Source organism: Malaclemys terrapin, chromosome 1, assembly GCF_027887155.1.
Source record: "Malaclemys terrapin pileata isolate rMalTer1 chromosome 1, rMalTer1.hap1, whole genome shotgun sequence".
In the NCBI taxonomy this organism is placed as follows: Eukaryota; Metazoa; Chordata; order Testudines; family Emydidae; genus Malaclemys; species Malaclemys terrapin.
Window position 1 is genome coordinate 37,946,761 of NC_071505.1, and position 20,775 is coordinate 37,967,535.

The 20,775-nt window shown below is 45.1% G+C and overlaps 1 protein-coding gene across 2 annotated transcripts; it reads right to left on the bottom strand.

Moving 5' to 3' along the window:
- Positions 1 to 6,171: 6,171 nt before the first annotated feature.
- Positions 6,172 to 18,795, bottom strand: LOC128833753 (myb/SANT-like DNA-binding domain-containing protein 2). Of its 2 annotated transcripts, none has more exons than XR_008444328.1 (2): positions 18,695 to 18,795; positions 6,172 to 6,691 (listed from the first exon to the last, which is right to left on the bottom strand). XR_008444328.1 is itself a non-coding variant. In XM_054021865.1 (2 exons), the coding sequence occupies exons 1-2, from the start codon at positions 8,250 to 8,252 to the stop codon at positions 6,627 to 6,629; spliced, it is 642 nt and encodes a 213-aa protein (XP_053877840.1). In that variant the 5' UTR covers positions 8,253 to 9,812; the 3' UTR covers positions 6,172 to 6,626. The 2 variants fall into 2 exon arrangements, 1 of the variants encoding a protein (XP_053877840.1); XM_054021865.1 differs by lacking the exon at positions 18,695 to 18,795 and adding an exon at positions 7,676 to 9,812.
- Between the last annotated feature and the right edge of the window lie 1,980 nt (positions 18,796 to 20,775).

Sequence of the window (20,775 nt, forward strand, 5' to 3'; positions counted from 1 at the left end):
AGGAATTAATTAGCCAACCTGGCCATCTTAACCCCTTCCAATCCCGTGTAGGGTGGACACAGGACCAAATGTATTTTGCAGCCTCTGCACTCTTGAGTGCACTAACTTCTCCAAAGTCTATTTCTCCGTCCCCCTCTGCACTAGCCAGCAAAGTAAGCTGAAAGGAGGTGGTCACTAGAATGAGTCATAATTGCATTAAGATGACAGAAACTGGTCTAGCCTAGATCTGTGACTCCCACATTTTATTTCCTTGTCTCTATCACTGCAAAAAAACCACCAAGCTAATGTAATTAGATTTAATATTACTTAACTGGAATATTATATAATCATTATATATGTAAAAAATATATATATATACACACACATACACACACACACACATATTACAACGGCTATGAGAATAATAGAACCAGATTAATGTAACTAGGTTAAACCACCATGCCATTATTCATCTTTGGTGTAACTTCACTAATATTAATGGAAAATACACCAGGGATAAATTTGGCCCCCTGACACAGAACTTCCAATAAATATGAAGCAGTTTGTAACTAGAGATCTTTGACGTATGAATGGAAAAGCAGGGCAGAAACAACAAGGCAAATGCAATGCAGGAATAAAGCATGGAGTCAGCTCTATCGGTTACTCAACTAAACAGAAAACAACCTGGGATCAAAATAACCTAATGTACATAAGGAATATGATTAATATCAGAGGAAAGGACAAATATGTAGAAAATGGGGTGACTAAAATGGAAAACAAAGTTTTCCTTGAAGTTCAGCAGCATGGACAAGGCCTTGACTTCTCTAAAGAACCCTAATTCATGAGTAGCCAGCTAGGTTTCTATTCTCAATGAACACCCTTCATGCAAATTCTTATTATATGCTACTATGATTTCTCTAGCATTTTAGGCATACATGATACTTTCAAGAGACAGGTTCCCAACCTGGGGAATTTATCACCTTGGAGGAGTGTCCTCCTTTATTCTAAGTGCCAGGGGTTGGCACACCCATCGCCAATTGACTTCAATGGGAGACAAGGGTGTCAGCCTGTCACAGGAGGCACACACACCTTGCTAAGAGGGTGGGTAGGCCGGGGTTCAGGCTGGCTGGTGGTCCAGGACTGGGGGCGGCTGGGGTGGGCAGGCGAGCCAGGGCTCAGGTGCAAGAGGTGGGGCAGGGGGCTAGCCTCCCTAAACGGGAGGTTAACCTGCCGCTCATGCCCACAGAACAAGCCAAGTGACACACAAGTCAGATTTGCAATCAGAAAGAATCATGTCTCTTGTTTGAAGAGCCTATCCAGTGGTGTAAATGACACACTGATGAAGCTCCGACTGCCCCTTAGAGGTGGATATTATGGTTCACTGATCAGTGCTTAGGCATCAACAATGACTAACCTGATGATGGTAAGGAGCAATTTTATTCTTAACTAAATGACCTGATTCTATTGACTCCCTATGAAGACAAGTTCATTATTTTAGATGACTAACACTCATGTTGGCTGTGACAATCCATATAAAATCATGAACGATGTGGAAAAAGTGAAGAAGGAAGTGTTATTTACCCCTTCACATAACACAAGAACCAGGGGTAACCCAATGAAATTATTAGGCAGGAGGTTTAAAACAAACATAAGGAAGAACTTCACACAGTGCAGTCACCCTGTGGAACTTGTTGCAAGGGGATGTTGTGAAGGCCAAAAATATAACTGGGTTCAAAACATAATTAAATAAGTTCATGGAGGATAGGTCCATCGATGGCTGTGAGCCAAGATGGTCAGGGATGCAACCCCACGCTCTGGGTATCCCTAAATCTCTGCCAGAAGCTGGGACTGGACGACAAGGGATGCATCATTTGATTATTGCCCTCTGAAGCATCTGGCATGGGTCAATGTTGAAAGACAGGACACTGGGCTAGATGGTCCATTTAGCTGACTCAGTATGGACATTCTTATGTTCTTATTCTGTGTGGTGTGGCATACTTGGCAAACATGATGTCAGCAAGATGAACAGTAGCAGCCTACTTCTGCTGAGCACCAGCTAGTTATTACAACACTGCCTTCCAATTCCCTCAATCACATCACTGGCATCTGATCGACTATGTGTTGGTCCGACAGTACAGCTTAGAAGATATGCCTATAACTCAGATATTAAATTGATAAGAACAGATAGTAGATACAGTTTTCACCCCTCAGCTCACAGAGAGCCGATATTACACACAGCTTATTGTTGGACTGACCACTGATCATATTTTTCACTCTCTACTCTATTCAACCGAAAAATGCATGAAAACGAAGCAGGTAAGTGTGTAAATACTGCCCAGCTGAAAGATATGTCAATTGCTGAACAATCTTCAATACAGCTAACTACTGTTTTAGAAACTCTTCCAACAATCAGTGGTAACTTATCTGCTGACCAGGTATTCCCGCATGGCACAATCTAGAAATCCTTTGTGGATTGTGTTGGGTATACAAAACACTGTCATGCAGACTGGTTCGAGGATAATGATCCTGAAATATCAAATCTCTGATGTCAAGCAACAAGTGCATGTCATGTTCTTAGCTGACCCACTCTCTGAGTCACAAAAGGCCAGATATTGAGCAGCTTGAAGCATGCTCCAACACAATCTCTGCCAAATACAAAATATATGATTTGACCATAAAGCAGATGAGCTACAGGCCCTTGCTGATAAACATGGCTCCAAAGGTTCCTATGATGCAGTCAAAGCTGTGTATGCCACTTCCAAATCTGCCCTAACACCACTAAAAAGTGCTGATGGCGAATCTCTCATCACATATCGTATTGCCATCCACCATCAGCAGCACAAACACTGCTTAATTATTTATCTACTGTTTCTGATGTGTTGCTGGATAATGTCCACAAATTGCTCACATCTAATGCACCTCCCAGTCCACCCACATGAGCTGAGGTGTTGAAAGCTGCCCTAGTAATGAAAAACAACAAATCTCCTGATGCCGTTGCAGCTGAAGTTTTCAAACATGGAGGAAATCTTATCCTTGAAAGGCCTTTTGAATTTTTCTTACATGTCTTTCTTCAAGAAATCATACCGCAACAACTGAAAGATGCCAACATCGTCACTATCTACAACTGTAAAGGTTCAAAGAGCAACCATGGTAATTACTGTTGTATCTCTTTTGCTCTCCATGACTGGCAAGATTCTAGCATGGATCCTCCTAACCTGACTCCTGACCCAAATCATCTACAACATTCTATCTGAGTCACAGTGCAGCTTTCATACACTATTGACATGATTACAGGAAAAATTACAGCACCAACCTTCATTCTTTGTATTTCTTGATCTAACCAAGGCATTTCACACTGTCAATTGCACTGGCGTCTGGAAATTACTCACTAAATTTGGATGTCCAGAAAAATGTATTAACATTGTTCAGCAATTCCATGAAGGCATGTCCGGAAGAGTTAGTCTTGATGGTGATTTAACAGACCCATTTCCAATCACGAAAGGGGTGAAGCATGGATGTGTTCTCACCCCTAGCCTTTTTTATCGATTTGCTCTGACACTAGAGGAAGCCCTTCATGGCTCTTCAAATGGCATCTTTATATGCTTCCACATTGGTAAGCTCTTTCGTCATTCCTATCTAAGTGCAAACACCAAGGTGATAGAAGCATTGACCCAGGAGCTGCTCTACATGGATGATTGTGCCTGGATGCTGCACACTGAATCACCACTTATAAGATCTTACAAACTACTTTGCTGTGGTGGCTCATAACTTTGGCCTCACCATCAGTTGAACAAAAAACAAAGTTATGTACCAGCCAGCTCCTCAGCAACTTTACTAAGGGTATGTCTACACTACGATTAGTGGAACTGATATTACAAAGTCAAACGTGTGTATCCACACTAAGAACAGTAATTCGACTTTGTGAGTCCACACTAATGGGGCAAGCGTCGACATTGGAAGCGGTGCACTGTGGGCAGCTATCCCACAGTTCCCGCAGTCCCCGCTGCCCATTGGAATTCTGGGTCGAGCCCCCAATGCCTGCTGGGGAAAAAATGTGTCGAGGGTGGTTTTGGGTAACTGTCGTCATTCAACCGTCACTCCCGCCCTCCCTCCCTGAAAGTGCCGGCGGGCAATCAGTTCACGCACTTTTCTGGTGAGTGACAGCGCGGACGCCACAGCACTGCGAGCATGGAGCCCGCTGCGATCATCGCTGCAGTTATGGCCATTGTCAACACCTCGCACCTTATCATCCAGCTTTTTCAGAGGCAGATGCTGAGAAATCGGGCGAGGAGGCTACGGCAGCGCGGTGAAGACATTAAGTCTGAGAGTGGCACAGACCACTCGCAAAGCACGGGACCCCGCGCCGTGGACATCATGGTGGCAATGGGTCATGTTGATGCTGTGAAACGGCGATTCTGGGCCCGGGAAACAAGCATGGACTGGTGGGACCGCATAGTGCTGCAGGTCTGGGATGAATCACAGTGGCTGTGAAACTTTCGCATGCGTAAGGGAACTTTCCTGGAACTTTGTGAGTTGCTGTCCCCTGCCCTGAAGCGCAAGGACACCCGGATGTGAGCAGCCCTGACTGTCCAGAAGCGAGTGGCTATAGCCCTCTGGAAGCTTGCAACTCCAGACAGCTACCGGTCAGTCACGAACCACTTTGGCGTGGGCAAATCTACCGTGGGGGTTGCTGTGATGCAAGTAGCCAACGCAATCGTTGAGCTACTGCTCTCAAAGGTAGTGACCCTGGGAAACGTGCAGGTCATCATAGATGGCTTCGCGGCGATGGGATTCCCAAACTGCAGTGGGGCTATAGATGGAACTCACATCCCTATCCTGGGACAGGAGCACCAGGCCAGCCAGTACATTAACAGAAAGGGCTACTTTTCAATGGTGCTGCAAGCACTGGTGGACCACAGGGGATGTTTTACCAACATCAACGTCGGATGGCCAGGCAAGGTTCATGACACTCGTGTTTTCAGGAACTCTGGTCTGTTTAGACGGCTGCAGGAAGGTATTGACTTCCCGGACCACAAAATAACTGTTGGGGATGTGGAGATGCCTATAGTGATCCTCGGGGACCCAGCCTACCCGCTAATGCCCTGGCTCATGAAGCCCTATACAGGTGCCCTGGACAGTGAAAAAGAACTCTTCAACTACTGGCTGAGCAAGTGCAGAATGGTGGTGGAGTGTGCTTTTGGACATCTCAAGGGGAGATGGAGAAGCTTACTGACTCGCTCTCATCTCAGCGAAACCAATATCCCCATTGTTATTGCAGCTTGCTGTGTGCTCCACAATCTCTGTGAGAGCAAGGGGGAGACCTTTATGGCGGGGTGGGAGGTTGAGGCACATCACCTTGCTACTGATTACGCCCAGCCAGACAGCCGGGCGATTAGAAGAGCCCAGCGGGACGCGCTGTGCATCTGGGAGGCTTTGAAAGCTAGGTTCCACAGTGAGCAGGGTAACCTGTGACTATTAAATTTGTTTAAAGAGAAGCTGAACCTGCCCCCCGTTTCTTTACCCACTTAATGTTGACTATCCTCTCCAGTTATATACCCCCTTCACCCCATTGCCCCCCTTCCAACACACGTTTAAAAATAAAATAAATGGAACTTTGTTCATTAACATCATTTTCTTTATTAAGGGTTTCGTGGTAAAGGATTGAAACTGGGACGCACACTGTGGTGAGGAGCGGGTGTAGTGATGGAAAGGACGCTTCTAAACTCGAGGAATGACAGGCTCCTGCTTCTAGAGCGGTCCGCAGTGGTGGACTGGTTGTTTCAACGGAGCCTGCCACCCCTCCTTTTCGGGACTCTGTGTGTGGGGGCTACGTGACTTTGTGGCGGGGGAGGACGGTTACAGATCCCCTGCTGCGTGGCTCTGTCATCCAGGCTAAGGACCACTGCATAAGATCTGTAACCGCCCTCCCCCACTACAAACTCACATAGCAGCCCCCCCCAGAACATGAAAACCACCTCCCAGACTGACCAGGGTGCCTAGTGACTGCAATGTGTGTGTGACCTGCTGCTGAACCTGCCCCCGTGTCTGTACCCTGGTAAAGGTGACTGTCCTCTCCAAATACAATCCCCCTTTCTTCCCTTCAAACACACTCTCCTCTAAAAGAACCTGACGGAAACAGTAATTAACAGAAACGTATTTTTTATTAACAACTACACAGTTAGGGGATGACACTGGGACGGGGGCTTGGGTGAGGTGCTTTTGGAGTGAAGGAAAGGACTTATCAAAACTTTGGGAATGAGAGCCATCTAGTACTTGAGCAGTCTGCAGGGGTGGAGTGACTGTTTTCACGGCCCCTGCCACCCCTCCTTCTTGGAACTTTGGGTGAGGGGGGGATGGGACTTTGTGGCGGGGGGAGGGCGGTTAGAGATAGACTGCAGCGGGGCTCTGTCCTCCTGCCTCCGATCCTGCAGAACATCTACAAGGCGCCGGAGCATGTCTGTTTGCTCCCTCATTAGTCCAAGCAGCATTTGAGTCGCCTGCTGGTCTTCCTGCCGCCACCTGTTCTCCCGATCGCTGTGTGATCACTGGTATTGCGACATGTTCTCCCTCCACTGGGTCTGCTGGGCCGCATCGGCTCGGGAGCAGCCCATAAGTTCGGAGAACATCTCGTCCCGTGTCCTTCTCTTTCAGCGCCTAATCTGTGCCAGCCTCTGGGAGGGGGATGCCGGGGTAGGTCGGGAGACAGTCGCAGCTGTGGGATGGAAAAAAGGGAGTGAATTCCTCACAAAGATACATTTTTGTGAACAATGAACATAGCCTTTTTCTGTGAACAAGACCATGCACAGCACCTATCACATGCGCACTCAGGACAAGGTCAAATTTTCAGCCTTCCTATTCAGTGCCTGGGGTCTTGGAGTACAGATCACACAAGCGGGGCAGGACAGTGGAATTCGGCTAGCAGGCGGACATGGTAAGCTTTTGGCTGCTGAAAGCTTAATTTATAGCAGTGCCCTCCCTTTCACGTTCAAAGCAGTGCCCCAGCGTTGGCCAGTTCCTGCTGCCGGCAATCCGGCCAGCATGAACTCTGCCCCTATCCCACCCCCCTTGCGGCTGTCCCCGGGAAAGATCCCTGTATGCTGCCCCTGTCCCGCCTCCACCGCGTGGCTGTAAACCACTGGTTACAGTTATGTAAAGGAACAGGCAATCAGTTCCAATACTAACATTCCCCTAATTTAAAGCAGGTCACCATGAGTAATATCACTCTGCTGAGGATCTCGGACACAGAGAAAGACCGCATGCTGCGTGAATGCCAGCAAAAACCGTACGTGGCCATGCAGTGCGAGGCACTGATCCCGGAGTACTTGCTGCTAGCCTGGCGCGGAAAAGTTTCCTACCATGGAGGACGCAATAACGCCGCTCTCCCCAGGAACCTAATGCAAAGGCTTTCAAATTACCTCCAGGAGAGCTTCGTGGAGATGTCCCAGGAGGATTTCTGCTCTATCCCCGGACACATTGACACAATTTTCCAGTAACTGCACTGGCAAGGACTAAAAAGTAGAGCGCCTAGGGCAAAGTAATCATGCAAAACCGGACATTTTGAGATACTTTTGCAGTAGTTGCACTGGCAAGGACTAAAAAGTAAAGCGTCTAGGGCAAAGTAATCATGAAAAACCCATTGTTAATATTCCATTCCTGTTCTGATCAAAATAAATGTTTACATGTTTAAAACACTTACCGACTGATCCTTCCCCTGATTCAGGGTCAGGGTTAACGCCTTGGGAGGGTTGGTAAGGGATCTCCGTGAGGGTGATGAAGAGATCCTGGCTGTCGGGGAAATCAGCGTTGTATGCACTGTCGACTGCCTCGTCCTCCTCATCTCCTTCCTCATCTTCCCCGTCCGCGAACATCTCTGAGGAAGCAGCCATCGACAAAACCCCATCATCAGAGTCCACAGTCAGTGGCGGGGTAGCGGTGGCGGCCGCACCTAGAATGGAATGCAGTGCCTCGTAGAAACGGTATGTCTGGGGCTGGGATCTGGAGCGTCCGTTTGCCGCTTTGGTCTTCTGGTAGCCTTGTCTCGGGTCCTTGATTTTCACGCGGCACTGCATTGCATCCCGGCTATATCCTCTCTCCATCATGGCTTTGGAGATCTTCTCGTAGATCTTCGCATTCCGTTTTTTTGATCGCAGTTCCGAAAGCACAGACTCATCACCCCACACAGCGATCAGATCCAAGACTTCCCGATCAGTCCATGCTGGGGCCCTCTTTCTATTCTGCGATTGCATGGTCACCTCTGCTGGAGAGCTCTGCATCGTTGCCAGTGCTGCTGAGCTCGCCACGATGTCCAAACAGGAAATGAGATTCAAACTGCCCAGACAGGAAAAGGAATTCAAATTTTCCTGGGGCTTTTCCTGTGTGGCTGGTCAGAGCATCCGAGCTCTGACTGCTGTCCAGAGCGTCAACAGAGTGGTGCACTGTGGGATAGCTCCCGGAGCTATTAGCGTCGAATTCCATCCACACCTACCCTAATTCGACATGGCCATGTCGAATTTAGCGCTACTCCCCTCATCGGGGAGGAGTACAGAAATCGATTTAAAGAGACCTCTATGTCGAACTAAATAGCTTCGTTGTGTGGACAGGTGCAGGGTTAATTCGATTTAACGCTGCTAAATTCAACATAACCTCCTAGTGTAGACCAGGCCTAAGACTCATCAATAAGGTTGGAAGGTATTATGCTCCAAGTTGTCAAACAGTTTACATATCTTGGCAGTATGTTGAACAACAAAGCTACAATCAACTACAAAGTGGATGTGAGAATTAAGAAAGCGAGTGCTGCATATTGTCTCCTCCATCATTGAACTTAGAAGTAATGTGGAATCTATCTGCAGACAAAAATTAAAGTCTACAACACCGTTTTCCTCAGGACATTGCTCTGTGGGTGTGAAACATGGTGCTTTTGATAAAAGGACATTGAAAAGCTTGACAGTTTCCATTTGCCACACCTGCTACAATTGCTGGGCATGAAATGGCTGGACCAGGTTTCCAACACGGAAATCCTGGTGAAAGCTGGTTCAGTCAGCATCAAGGTTCATTTGATCTGTGCCCAAATGAGACAGACTGGCTATGTAATTCATATGCCTGAGACCCATTTTTCAAAATGAGTATTATATTCTGAATTAAGATCCACCAATCATAAGCATGGGGGTCAGATGAAACACTTCAAAGACATCCTAAAACAAACTGCAAAACAAATATTTCTGACTCAACTTTTGAGCAACTGGCACAGAAAGAACATGCAGTTCAATCAACACAACTATATAAATGACTCTGTGGCCAGTGCAATAAACTTTTTTCTTCCCGAGTTGGTCTATGAAGTCACACAAAGACCCATTAGTACAAACTATGATTGTCGATGTTGTCCTTGAAATCAAGGTGACTAGCATCATCATTACTCTGTGAGTTGCTGTGAAGGCTCCTTGGAAGCCTCAAGAAGTTACATAGTCACTGTCTGCATTTTAACCATGACGGTCTGGCAAAAAACATATTACATCCGTGCTCCACATACCATACTGCCTGCCAGGCAGGTTTCTGGTCAAATTCAAGATGCTATCTATATACAGAGCCCTTAAGTGGTCTGGCCCAGCTTCCACAGAGACTGTCTTCCCCTCTGACCCACCACGTGAAATGTATTCACACACAATGCTTAGGATAATTCCCCCAAGAGGGAAAGACACAGGTGGACGAGGCAAGCAGGTTGCTTTTTCCTCTACAGTTAGCTCTGACTGGAAGTTCAGCTAAGCTACTGCATGGTCATATTCAGGAAAGTTTGTAAGAGGAAACTCTTTTCTCCACGCTTTCCACTAACCATCAGCTCTAGAAACCCTAACATCCAGCCTACCAGTAGGTTGATTCTTATTTGTGTTCTTTAAAGTTGCAGTGTCAGAGGGCAGTCACGGACCATTTGCTCACTATGCCTAGGAAATGTTTACTAGGGAACAAGTAAGGGGCCCAAAGCTATTAACATTAGTTCTCCTGTTTATCCTATGGCCTGAGGTAACTTTACAGGGAAAGTCAATATTGGGACTTTGACACTTATAGTCCTAACTTATTTCAACACATTGCAATATAAGACTGAAATTCTAGTTGCTGTGAACAACGGCTTAGAGTTAAATTTCATGACTCCAAATACAGTTAAGTCCTTATATTGTAGAATTGATCATGTACTACTGTAATATACCTATTTATATTTCTACTTTGGTTTTCTGTATTGCAATGAGCTATCCATCTGTGATGTCTCTTTGTACTTTGTAAATAATTTAAGAAACTCCACTAAAAAGTCCAAGTTTAAAGAGTGAAGTTTGTCCCCTAAGTTATCAGCCGATCAATTTCGTATTTTCTCTCTTTTTAAACACTAATAAAAAAGTACTGTTATCCTGATCTGTCAGCCCAAAATATTTCATCTTCTCACTGGAAAAAAGTCATACCTTAGCTCTGCTTATTTGCCTATGGTGTTAGATTTTACAAAGATGGATACATGCAAAATGAGTATAAAAGAAAAAGATTTAGTAAGAGCCATTTCCTCAAACTAAAAATGAATTATTTCTTTGTGGTAATCACCATGAAGTATATTACACAAAAAATCCTGCTTAGTTTGGTGCTTCTTTGTACATGATCAACAACAACCATCTGTCCAGGAAAGACAGATGTTCTGTGGTGTAATTCCTCTTGTAAAGTAATACAAAAGTTTATGCAGCCCACTTTATGTGTACAAGATGGGAAATAACACCCTCAATGCATCACAAGTACATCAACTGGCATCCCTGACCCAAAGTGGTAGATAGCATCATACACACCAAGCTTTTCACTTCTGTGACATGAACCAATTGTTATGAAAATAACCTGATCTTGAAATCCATCTTCAGGTCCCAATGATCTCAATATGAATTTTACACAAATATGAACAGACCTCAAGAGGTCTCTCTTCAAGAGAAGAGAATTTAAGAAACATCTCTCCTTCATACATTTTAAAATTATATAATAGAGAATAATCTCCGTGTGTAGTAGTTGGTGAACAAGGGTGTATTGATGGGATTAAGGGAGGGGAGAGGCAGAAGGGAGAAAAGGTAGGGCAAATGCTAGATTTGAGCTGGGGGAATAGAAGAAAAGAGTAAGAGGGACTAAAGGGATAATACAGTTTTCCCCCCATCATGCCTGTTTCCTGTAAGGTGTCATAGTTTTTCATTCTGAAAGGAGGAGGGGGTGGGAAAAATACTTCTCACTTCTCCCATCCCTGTAACAGCCCTGACCATTAGATGCAGTTTTCATTTTGAAAAACATGATCATTCTGCAGAGTGTAAAAAGTGGACGAGAAGTTTGGGGAAGTTTATTCCTTAAGTCCCACCAGTTATTTTGAATACTAGCCACCACTGATATGGGACAGGCATGGTATAAAAAACCTATGTAGACATCTGAGTTCATCAGGAATCCTGGAGCTACCAGTCACTCCTGAGGGCCAGAGCTATGGGCCCCTCTTCCACCAGTGGTCAGAATGAGCATGGATTTCATTTTCAGAACTGCATGAGACCACCTAGAGCAGTGGTCCCCAAACAGTGGAGCGCGCTCCCCTATGGGGGGTGCAGAGGAAAGTCCAGGAGAGGGAGATGGAGCACCACCCACCCCCAGTTCCCCTCTGGCCCCAACCCCAGCCGCGGCCCCAGCCACCCAGACACTAAACGTCTGGTTATCCACAGTAACTGGCCTCCACCACTGGTGGGCGGAAAGAGCAGCAGCTGCTGCTGGATCCTGGAGGAGCACTAAGGGATGGCTCTGGCGAGAGAGATACTGGCAGCTCCCCTGTCCTGCCCCGAGCGCAGCTCCCCCTCCCCTGCCCTGTCCCAATCATCCCTCCACCCCCGATGGCTGGCTCCACCTCTCCCGTCCTGCCCCACTCATCCTCACTCCCACCCCAGCTCCTGGGGGGGGGGGGACACAGACTGGGTAAGGGGGCAAGGCAACTGAAAAAGTTTGGAGACCACTGACCTAGAGTGTCAGTTGTTCAGGGCAAGGGCCATCTGTGTTATGTCTTTGCACCATACCTAGCACAACTAGGTCCTGGCCTCTAGTCTACCATGATATAAATACCCTCTTCACCAGAACACAGATACCCTCTTCACATGATAAATAGCACACAAAAATATATTGAGATTTTGCTTGCATGGCAAAACTCTTTTAGGTGACCTGTCCATTCTTTTCTCCCCTACTAAATACCCGTGGTTTGGATTATTTTCCCCCTAGATGAGTTAATCATTTTTCTAAGATGAAGACCCATGTTTGTGATCAGAGAAAATGGGGGATGCGGTTTGATTTTTAACTTTAGATAGAAAAAATCAGTCAATCAATTTGGTCATTACCACTTATTCAAGTATGGAAATACTTCCTTCTGTTTTAGGTAAGTTTTAACATATTCTATAAATTGGTTCAGGTGCCTACAGCTTTGTTTTAAACTTGATAGGCCAGATACTCAGCTGGTGTAAATCAGCATAGCTCCCCTATTGCTTCTACGTTCATTCTCTCTTTTTGTTGTTGTTGCCAGATGGCATTCAGGATCTTCACACAAAGATAGATAACCAGCCCCTCCGCTTATGAGAAATAGCTTGCCTCTCCTCTGTCTCACTTCTGTTTCTTCAGCCCCATTACTCTCAGACTGCTTCACTGGTCTCTTTTGCTCACTGAGAGGTTTTATCCTCCTGAAAAAATGGCTTCGCAAGTCTGAAGAACTATTGCTCATGTCTTCATTTCCTGGGCTGTGCCACCCAGTCCCTTTTACGTCACTAGAATCCTGCAAGCTAGGACCTCCTCTTTTATGGATTAACCAGGAGATAGAGAGGGAAAACCACCTTCTGTGCTTCTGTCTTGCTGTGCTTCGGTAATCAGGTAGGGTGATGCTGAGGCAATATTGTACCACTCTTCTTCCCGCATCTCAGCTTAATTGGTTGCTGAAGCACAAGCCAAAAAGCAGTACACAGAGTTAAACCTCAGGGCTATGATATGTAGAATCCTAATACGTAGGTGTTAATAGTTCCCAGTCAGCTTCAAAGAAAGGGTAACATACAGTTTTAGTAAAGAAACATTTACTGCACACAGAAGACAGTGTATATAGTATTAGGCATTACTATGAACAACTATTAAACAAAAGCTGCTAGGCAGTAGTCTACTGATGTTCCTCATACTGACACCCTTCTTCCCCTCCCCATTGCTGTTACGTATTTAAATTCAAATGTGAGATTTCAATATAACATTCACACTGCTATACTGTAGCACACACGTAAAACATTCCCCTCGGACCTTCTTTTAGAGATGATTTCTCACTCTTTGTAGTGTGACAATAATATGTAACATGTGCCACCTGGACTCTTCAGAGCTTGAGAAGAATGGGAGCATCTCAGCTCCTTTCCAAACACTTCGGAACCCTGTCAGCAAACAGAGAGTCTGGGCTTCCGACAGCCAGCAGCATTCCAGCTCTTGGGTTAACAGAGGACTGGTAGTCAGGTGGTGGTGAAATAAATCTGTAGCCTGTACTCCTCAGTGACACAGGTATTGGGACCCAGCCCACAGCCCTTGATCCTGCATGAATCAGCTGCTGTGAGTCTAAAGGGTTGTCTGTAACTCCTCTCTTTGTAACCTTCCCCTCCTCCACACCCAAGTTCCAATTGTCTCAGCTCTCAGAGGGTGACTGATTGTGGATTGTTAGAGCCCTGCGCGGGTACAAAATTTATATCCACGGATGTGGATGTCCACAGATATAAAGCGGAGATCCACGGAGTTGCAGGGCTCTACCAGGAACTGCAGCAGCGAAAGCAGCAGCATGTCGAGCTGCCATTCACAGGAGTCAGTGCCCAGTCCAGGCAGCTCCTCCGGTGTGACTGTACTGCCCCCAGCTCTGCACACTGGGGTGGACACCAAGCTCACTGGCAGCTGTCCCTGGTCATGTTAGTGTGTGCAGGTGGCTTGCACGTTCCCGGACAGGAGTCCCTTCCACGCAGCAGTGTGCATTCTCTCCTGGAGTGTGTGAGCCACTTGCACACAGGGATAGCTGCCAGTGAGCCTCGTGCCCACCCTAGTGCGCAGGGCTGGGCGCTGGCTCCTGTGAGTGGCGGCCCGACATGCTGCTGCTTTCACCACTGCAGTTCCTGGTAGAGCCCTGCAGCTCCGTGGATTTCCGCTTTATATCCGTGGATATTCACATCTGCGCCTATAAATTTTGTATCCATGCCAGGCTCTATGGATTGTCCACAATGAAACTTCCTTTACATGTATTAAGCATGGCCAGTAACTGCCATACCCTATTCTGGACATTTCTGGGGCTGTCTTCTAGCTGCGTTGCGTTGCCCTGCCCTACCCTACCCCGTACATGTGTGCAGAGAGAGTATCCAAGTAAAATCCATGTCTCCTCCCCACTGCTTCTCTTCCTTTCTTTGAGCCAAACGAAGTCAAATGCTGCCGTATAAACATCTGGATTACACTTTTTTTCCAGGTATATTATTTTCTCTACTTTGAAACTGCTATTTTTAGGGCGTCTCAATATTGCAGGATAATTGATGGCTTAGCTTTCTCTTTGGTCTTACAGTGTTGCCACCCTCCAGCTCAAGATTCTTTTGAGTTTCTTGTTCCTGGGACCTCTCGTTACATTGCTAGAGTTCTATGTCAAAATATACCCGCTAGATAGTATTGTGTGTAATGGCACATCTGCTTTGGGAAATACGGATATACAGTAAGCAGGGACTAATGGAATGGCCACTGTGTGTAGTACATTGGGTCTTCCAAGGATCATCCCTTTTTGGGGGTAACTGTCCTGGGAAATCTGTAAGGGTGCTCAGTACACACTTCCAGCTGTCCAGTTTTATGGGCTTAGGATGATCTCAGATGTCCTGGGGTTTTTTGTACCTCAGAGGTGGCAACTCTAGTATGTAGAATTTACTCTCTGCTAGCTATATGTTCACAGCACCTTTCTCTAAAAGATGAGTACATGAGACAGGTTATTAAAGTGCTGTATGACAGCATGGCTAGGTACTTCCTAACTAGTCATCATCTTAAGGAATAGCCTTTGTTTTCAACCCAGATTTAACCCCAAGCAACAAAAAGAGTCTCTCCCAGTTGTAAATAATTTACATGAAACGTGCTAAAACATGAAGAGGGAGCTATGCTACTTTCTTGTATGCTGTTTAGCTCATTCTGCCAACTTTTAAGGTTCTGTCTGAATTAGTTAAACTGCAGAAATTTGGTGTCATTATCTCATGAGTTTTGTTGACAGGGTGAGATGCACTGTGTGGATTGGTGGCCTTTTGAATAGCTAACAAGATTTCAACTCCAACCCCATTTGCTCTATCATCTGGAGTACTGTGTGCAGCACTGATCACCCCAACTTAAATAAAGGATACTGCAGAATTGGAGAGGAGTCAGAGAGGGGTCAGGAGAATGAACAGGGACATGAAAAAAAACTCCTGACAAGATTGTGATCATTTACCTTAGAAAGGAGATATCATGAAAGCATAGAATATAATGAATGGTACAGAAAAGGTAGAGAGGGATAACAAAAGCTAGGAGTCTCGACACAAAAACAAGAGGACATTCAATCAAATTAAAATTATGGCAAATTCAAGAGAAGAAGAAAATACTTTTTCACACAACACTGAGTTAGACTTTGGAATTCCTTGACATGGGATGTCATTGTGGCCAAGAACCCAAGCAAGATGCAAAAAAGGATTGGACATTTATGTGGATGAAAATAACCAGAGCTATAGTAGTTCATGTAATACATTTTGGAAGGGAGATTAAACTGCATGCATCAGGGTTTAAGCCAGTCTCTCACTACTAGGGATTAGGTGGTTCTTCTGAAAGATCTGGTGATGGCCACAGTCAGACACAAGGTAATGGACTAGGTGGTCTGAACCAGTAGCAATTCCTATGTTTCTATCCACTTGAAGAGTAGGAAATTGCAGCTATTAGGCTTAAGCATGGAATATCTGACCTTTGCCTTCTTAGGTACAGAACCAGTCAAGCTAGAAAAGGATTCACTGTTTCAACACATTCTTATCTTTATTAGCTAGCCTACCATCAGTAGAGTCAGGAATTGCATTTTTCTACTTAAATTACTATATCATTTCGATCATAAAGAAATGCAGTAGTGACAAAATTAAATAATTCAAGGTCAAAAATAGATTTAGCGTGCTGAAAAAGATGCATCACTACACCTGCTGAAACTAAACCAATTTTTCTCTCATTTTATAACTATGTCAGAGTCGTAATATTGTACTTTCATTAGGAATCTGAGAATGTATATGGGAATTAAAAGGGGTCATAAATGCAGTGTTCTTAAAATTAGATCTGGTTGGCTTGAGCAAATCAACCATTTGTTATCCATATTAAGAGCTGGAGGGACATCTAGTGGACTCAGTGACAGGCAGGCTGGCCCTTTGCTATCATTTTAATGCACTGTTTCATATCAGTGAATTTTGTTAATGTTAGTCTTTCTACTAAATTATGAGCATATAAGGTGCTGGGTGTGATCAAATGCACCCCTGATTCTGACCCCACACACTACTGTAATAATCTTTGTACAAAATATGCCTTGTGAGGTATCATTTGAAAAATAACTCACTGGTCAATAACATCATGGTAAAATGTGTGTAGCAACATTATATGTAAAGTTTTGGACATAAACACACTTCAGTCATGATTTCAGCTTATCAGCAACTCTGAGGAGGGGGTAAATCTGTTTCTCAAAGAAAAAATACAAGCTAATGCCTCTAGGGAGGTGTCATCAAAGCTGATAAGAAATCACATATAAAGTGGCCATTTGTGGGCAAGGAAGGGGAGCAGGCACAAACAGATCTGCATCTTAGCAAACAACTGCAAGCCCTTAGCAAACCTTTTCACCACCGAATCCTTGTCTCTGTTCTCATTGTGGGAATGAACTTTATCTAGGGATAACCCTCAGGAAAATGCATTTCAAAGAGTGATTGAACCATAAAAGCGAGGGGCAAAAACACCATCAGTTCTCGCTCCCTATCCATCTCTCTCTCTTTCATCTAAGAAAAAAAAAACAACCTTTGGGAGCAGATCCTGGCCTCAGATTTTGGTCAGCAATGTTACTGGAACTGCGACCAATGGGAGCTGAGGGGGCAGCGCCTGCAGGCGTGAGGGCAATGCGTGGAGCCTCCCTGGCTGCCCATATGCCTAGGGGCCACAGAGACACACCCCCCCCAACCCCTGCCCCAGCCCTGAACCCCCCTCCTACACCCCAGACCACTCACCCTCAGCCCCACCCAAGAGCCCACACCCCCAGCCGGAGTCCTCACTCCCCACACACACCTCAACCCCTACCCCAGCCCTGAGCCCCCTCCTGTGCCCCAAACCCCTCATGCCTACACACTCACAAACTAGACCACGACAACCATACAAAGCTGTAACAGCAGTTTATCTGGTCTGGCATCAGGATGCATCCTCTGCCTCAGTTCCCCTCCCTGCTCTCAGACAGCTAGGTGATTATAACACTTGGCTGCAGAGCCAAAGCACTAAATCACAGCAAAGCAAGAGCCCGCCTCTTCCGGTTCAATCAAAATCCAAAATAGATCTAGCATATCCTTAGTCCTCCAGGGGCCGCAACCTTCACCCCTCGGCACCCAGCTCCACAAACTGACCATGGTGCTCCCCAACGTAGTTCAGTATTTCTTTCACCACAGTACAGGGCTCTCCAAGCATTTCACCCTCAGTCACAGGGGGTTTTGCACCACCTCTCTAGGTGGCACTGTTGGGGGGGGTCTGTACCTTCCCTTTACCATAAGGTCCCAGGGTTCAGACCATAACCAGAAAGGGGACTGTCTACCCTCCACCTAAAACCCACAGCTTCCCCATTTCCAAGGGTCACTTCCTATGTTACTTGTCTCCCATCCCACCCCACCCCCACACCTTCCCAGACTGCTTTAGTGCAGCTCTCCTGGACTCCTTCCTGGAGTTCTCATCACCTAGGCCACTTCTCTGGACTCAAAAACAAACCCCTTCCAGGCCTTTTGTCCAGAACAATTTCTGACAATTGCCACTACAATTCCCTCCCCAGTTCTCTTAATGGAGAGAACTGCACACCAACTGTTGACTCAACTCTAATCTCCCAGACTGAGCACAGAGTTGCCTTACATTGTCCTGCCATCATTTCCCAGCAGAGCTTTCTTTCAGCTTGCTGTTGCACTATCTTTCTGGGGAACTACAAGTCCCAGAATGCCTAAGCTTAAAGGGCCAGAACTTGGATCAGGAATGGGCTGGACACAGATCTGCCCCTAAAGGGACAGCCTATTCTGTGACAAAGACAAAACATGAAGAAGATAGGAGGGGAAATTTATCAGAATAAACCTAATTTTACTTTAAGGTAGTAAAAATGCATTTGAGACCACTATTAGAATAATTCTCTGTCCCATAGCCCACGCCCAGTTCTTAACATTGCCTAGAGAAAAAAAAACATGGGATTACAGAGATTTTTTTAGGATTATTAAGCATAGCTTCTAGGTGATAACTAAGTAAAAACCATCCTGATTAAAAGTCAAAAGTGAGAATATAAGGTTCTCATTTGAAAATTTTAGGTTATTTCATACTAAATACATCTGTGGCACAATTACATGGGCATACAGTGAGAATACATGTATTATTCATAGGAGGGGGAAAAATCTAATGTCAAAAGATATACCTGTCTTAAAGAACATACCAGCTTCAGATTGTATCTGGAGAACCTGGAGAAAAATGCTCACTTCATTTTAGTCTGCCATGCGTGAATAATAGACGTCCATAACCCAAATGCAGTCTACTTCTCATCCTCTCATAACCACTCCCTTCAGCAGATTCAGTGTAACAGAATGTTAAACTGTATTATACCATTCAGCCACTAGGTGGCACAGTGTGTAACATATTTTATGTAAGCTGGAAAAGCCATTCCAAAGAGAACCTACTATTTTAAACAATCACTAATCAAAATGAAATTTCATTTCTTTGGAACTCAGTCCTGAAGTCCTCCAAATACTTAAAACATACAACTAAAATTAACTTTCAAAAGGTGTCATGAACCAAAAATAAAGAGCAGTTACTCAAGTGGTAATGAGCTATCAGTGATTTGGACCAACCTAAAGGAGACAATAACCAAGCCAACTTCCAATATCACTGTAGAAGGAGCAAGATTAATTAGTACCAGAACACAACACAGTTCACATCAGTTTTAATCTTTAACAGGAATAACCCTTCCAGGGCTTGAGTTCAGATTATCTGGCTGATAAATGAAAGCATCACAACCCTGAGCTACATTTACCAGGTATTTCTCAGATGTATTCCCAAGTCAAATCAATAACAAACAAAGATAAACAAAACTCGTATTTGTTCAGCCTTTAGGAGTCAGCCAGCCAGGGAAACCTTTTCTCCAGTTACACTCTTTTCTTTCTTTTCCTTTTTAGAGGAGGCCAATTCTCTTGATTTAACTCCTCCTTTCCCAGGCTGTGTTCTGGTAAATGCCAGCTATTTCCCATTATCCCATCATTAGAGCAGAGGAAGGAAGCTAGCAATCCCCAGCTACAGACTTTTGTTTTTGATACCTATGTGAGTTTGGTTATTTTGGTTTGAGAAATGGGGGCTGGGTGCTACTGGCCCACAATAGTTCTTCTTATGCGCGCCAACAGGCCTGCATAGCCTTTTACAGTCAGCAGTAGAAGTGTAATTCTTCTGCCAAGTAGTGTCAGAAACAACAAGGGCCAGGTTCAATATCTAGGGGATCCTCTTAGCATTACAAAACAGAGCCAGCTCAGAGTCCCATTCAGAAACATGGGAAAACTAAACACCACCGTGGTGCCTCAAAGAGGCAATACTTTCCCATCCACTAGCACTGAGTCTGTGTATAACAAAAGAAAACTTTTATTCAGAGGGGAAGGAAACACAGCATTAATTTGAGAAAACACCACAATAACTCATAAGTAAACAATAAGTAAACACTCACCCTATAGTACCTTGGCAATAGTTCTTTGCATCATTTTACCACCTTGAAACTCTTAAGTCCAATGGACAAATGTCTCTTTAAAACACCACTCCCCTTTCCCTCCACTGCACCCCACTCACAGTCTGTTGTCCAAGGTCAGCGAAGTCCCAGAGTTCAGGGGTGTATTCAGGTGGATTCACCTTCCACCCCGGGCAAGTGCAGGGAGATCAAGTGATGCTTCCATTTCTGCTCATCAGCATTGCTACTGTGTTCTGAGATTCCTCCCCGTGACCCAGTACTTAGTAAGTTCAGCAGATAGTGGAGAACCTCACAGCTACTACCTCCTCTACATTGTTTTCACCACCACATCTAAAGCTTAACGCCCTAGACCAGCTTATCAGGGATTTTAGCTTTAATAATCACTGACCAGAAACAAGGACTCTAACCTTCCCTTGGATCTGGCATCATTTCCCCTGCTCGGTGAGTGACATTATAGATTCAGTGCTCCTCCCTTGATTAGGGTATACTAAGTATAGTTCTGATGATCTTTGGTCATCCAATAAGAATAATAACATTTCATTTCTCCTTCATCCAAGACTTAAGTGAATTTTAACCTAAAACAGCCAAACTTGATTACTGTGGCAAAGCAAGTATGTCTGCTGATCACGTAGGCAAAGTAGGTGTGTCTCTGCAAATACGGTCTGCTCATAAGGTCTTTTCCTCAAGTTCATCAGTAGATGGCAGGGAAGAGCTCATTCAGATCATTGGCTTACAGAAGTAAGTCTACATAGTGATTACTAAATACATACCATCAATATGACATTCAGAAT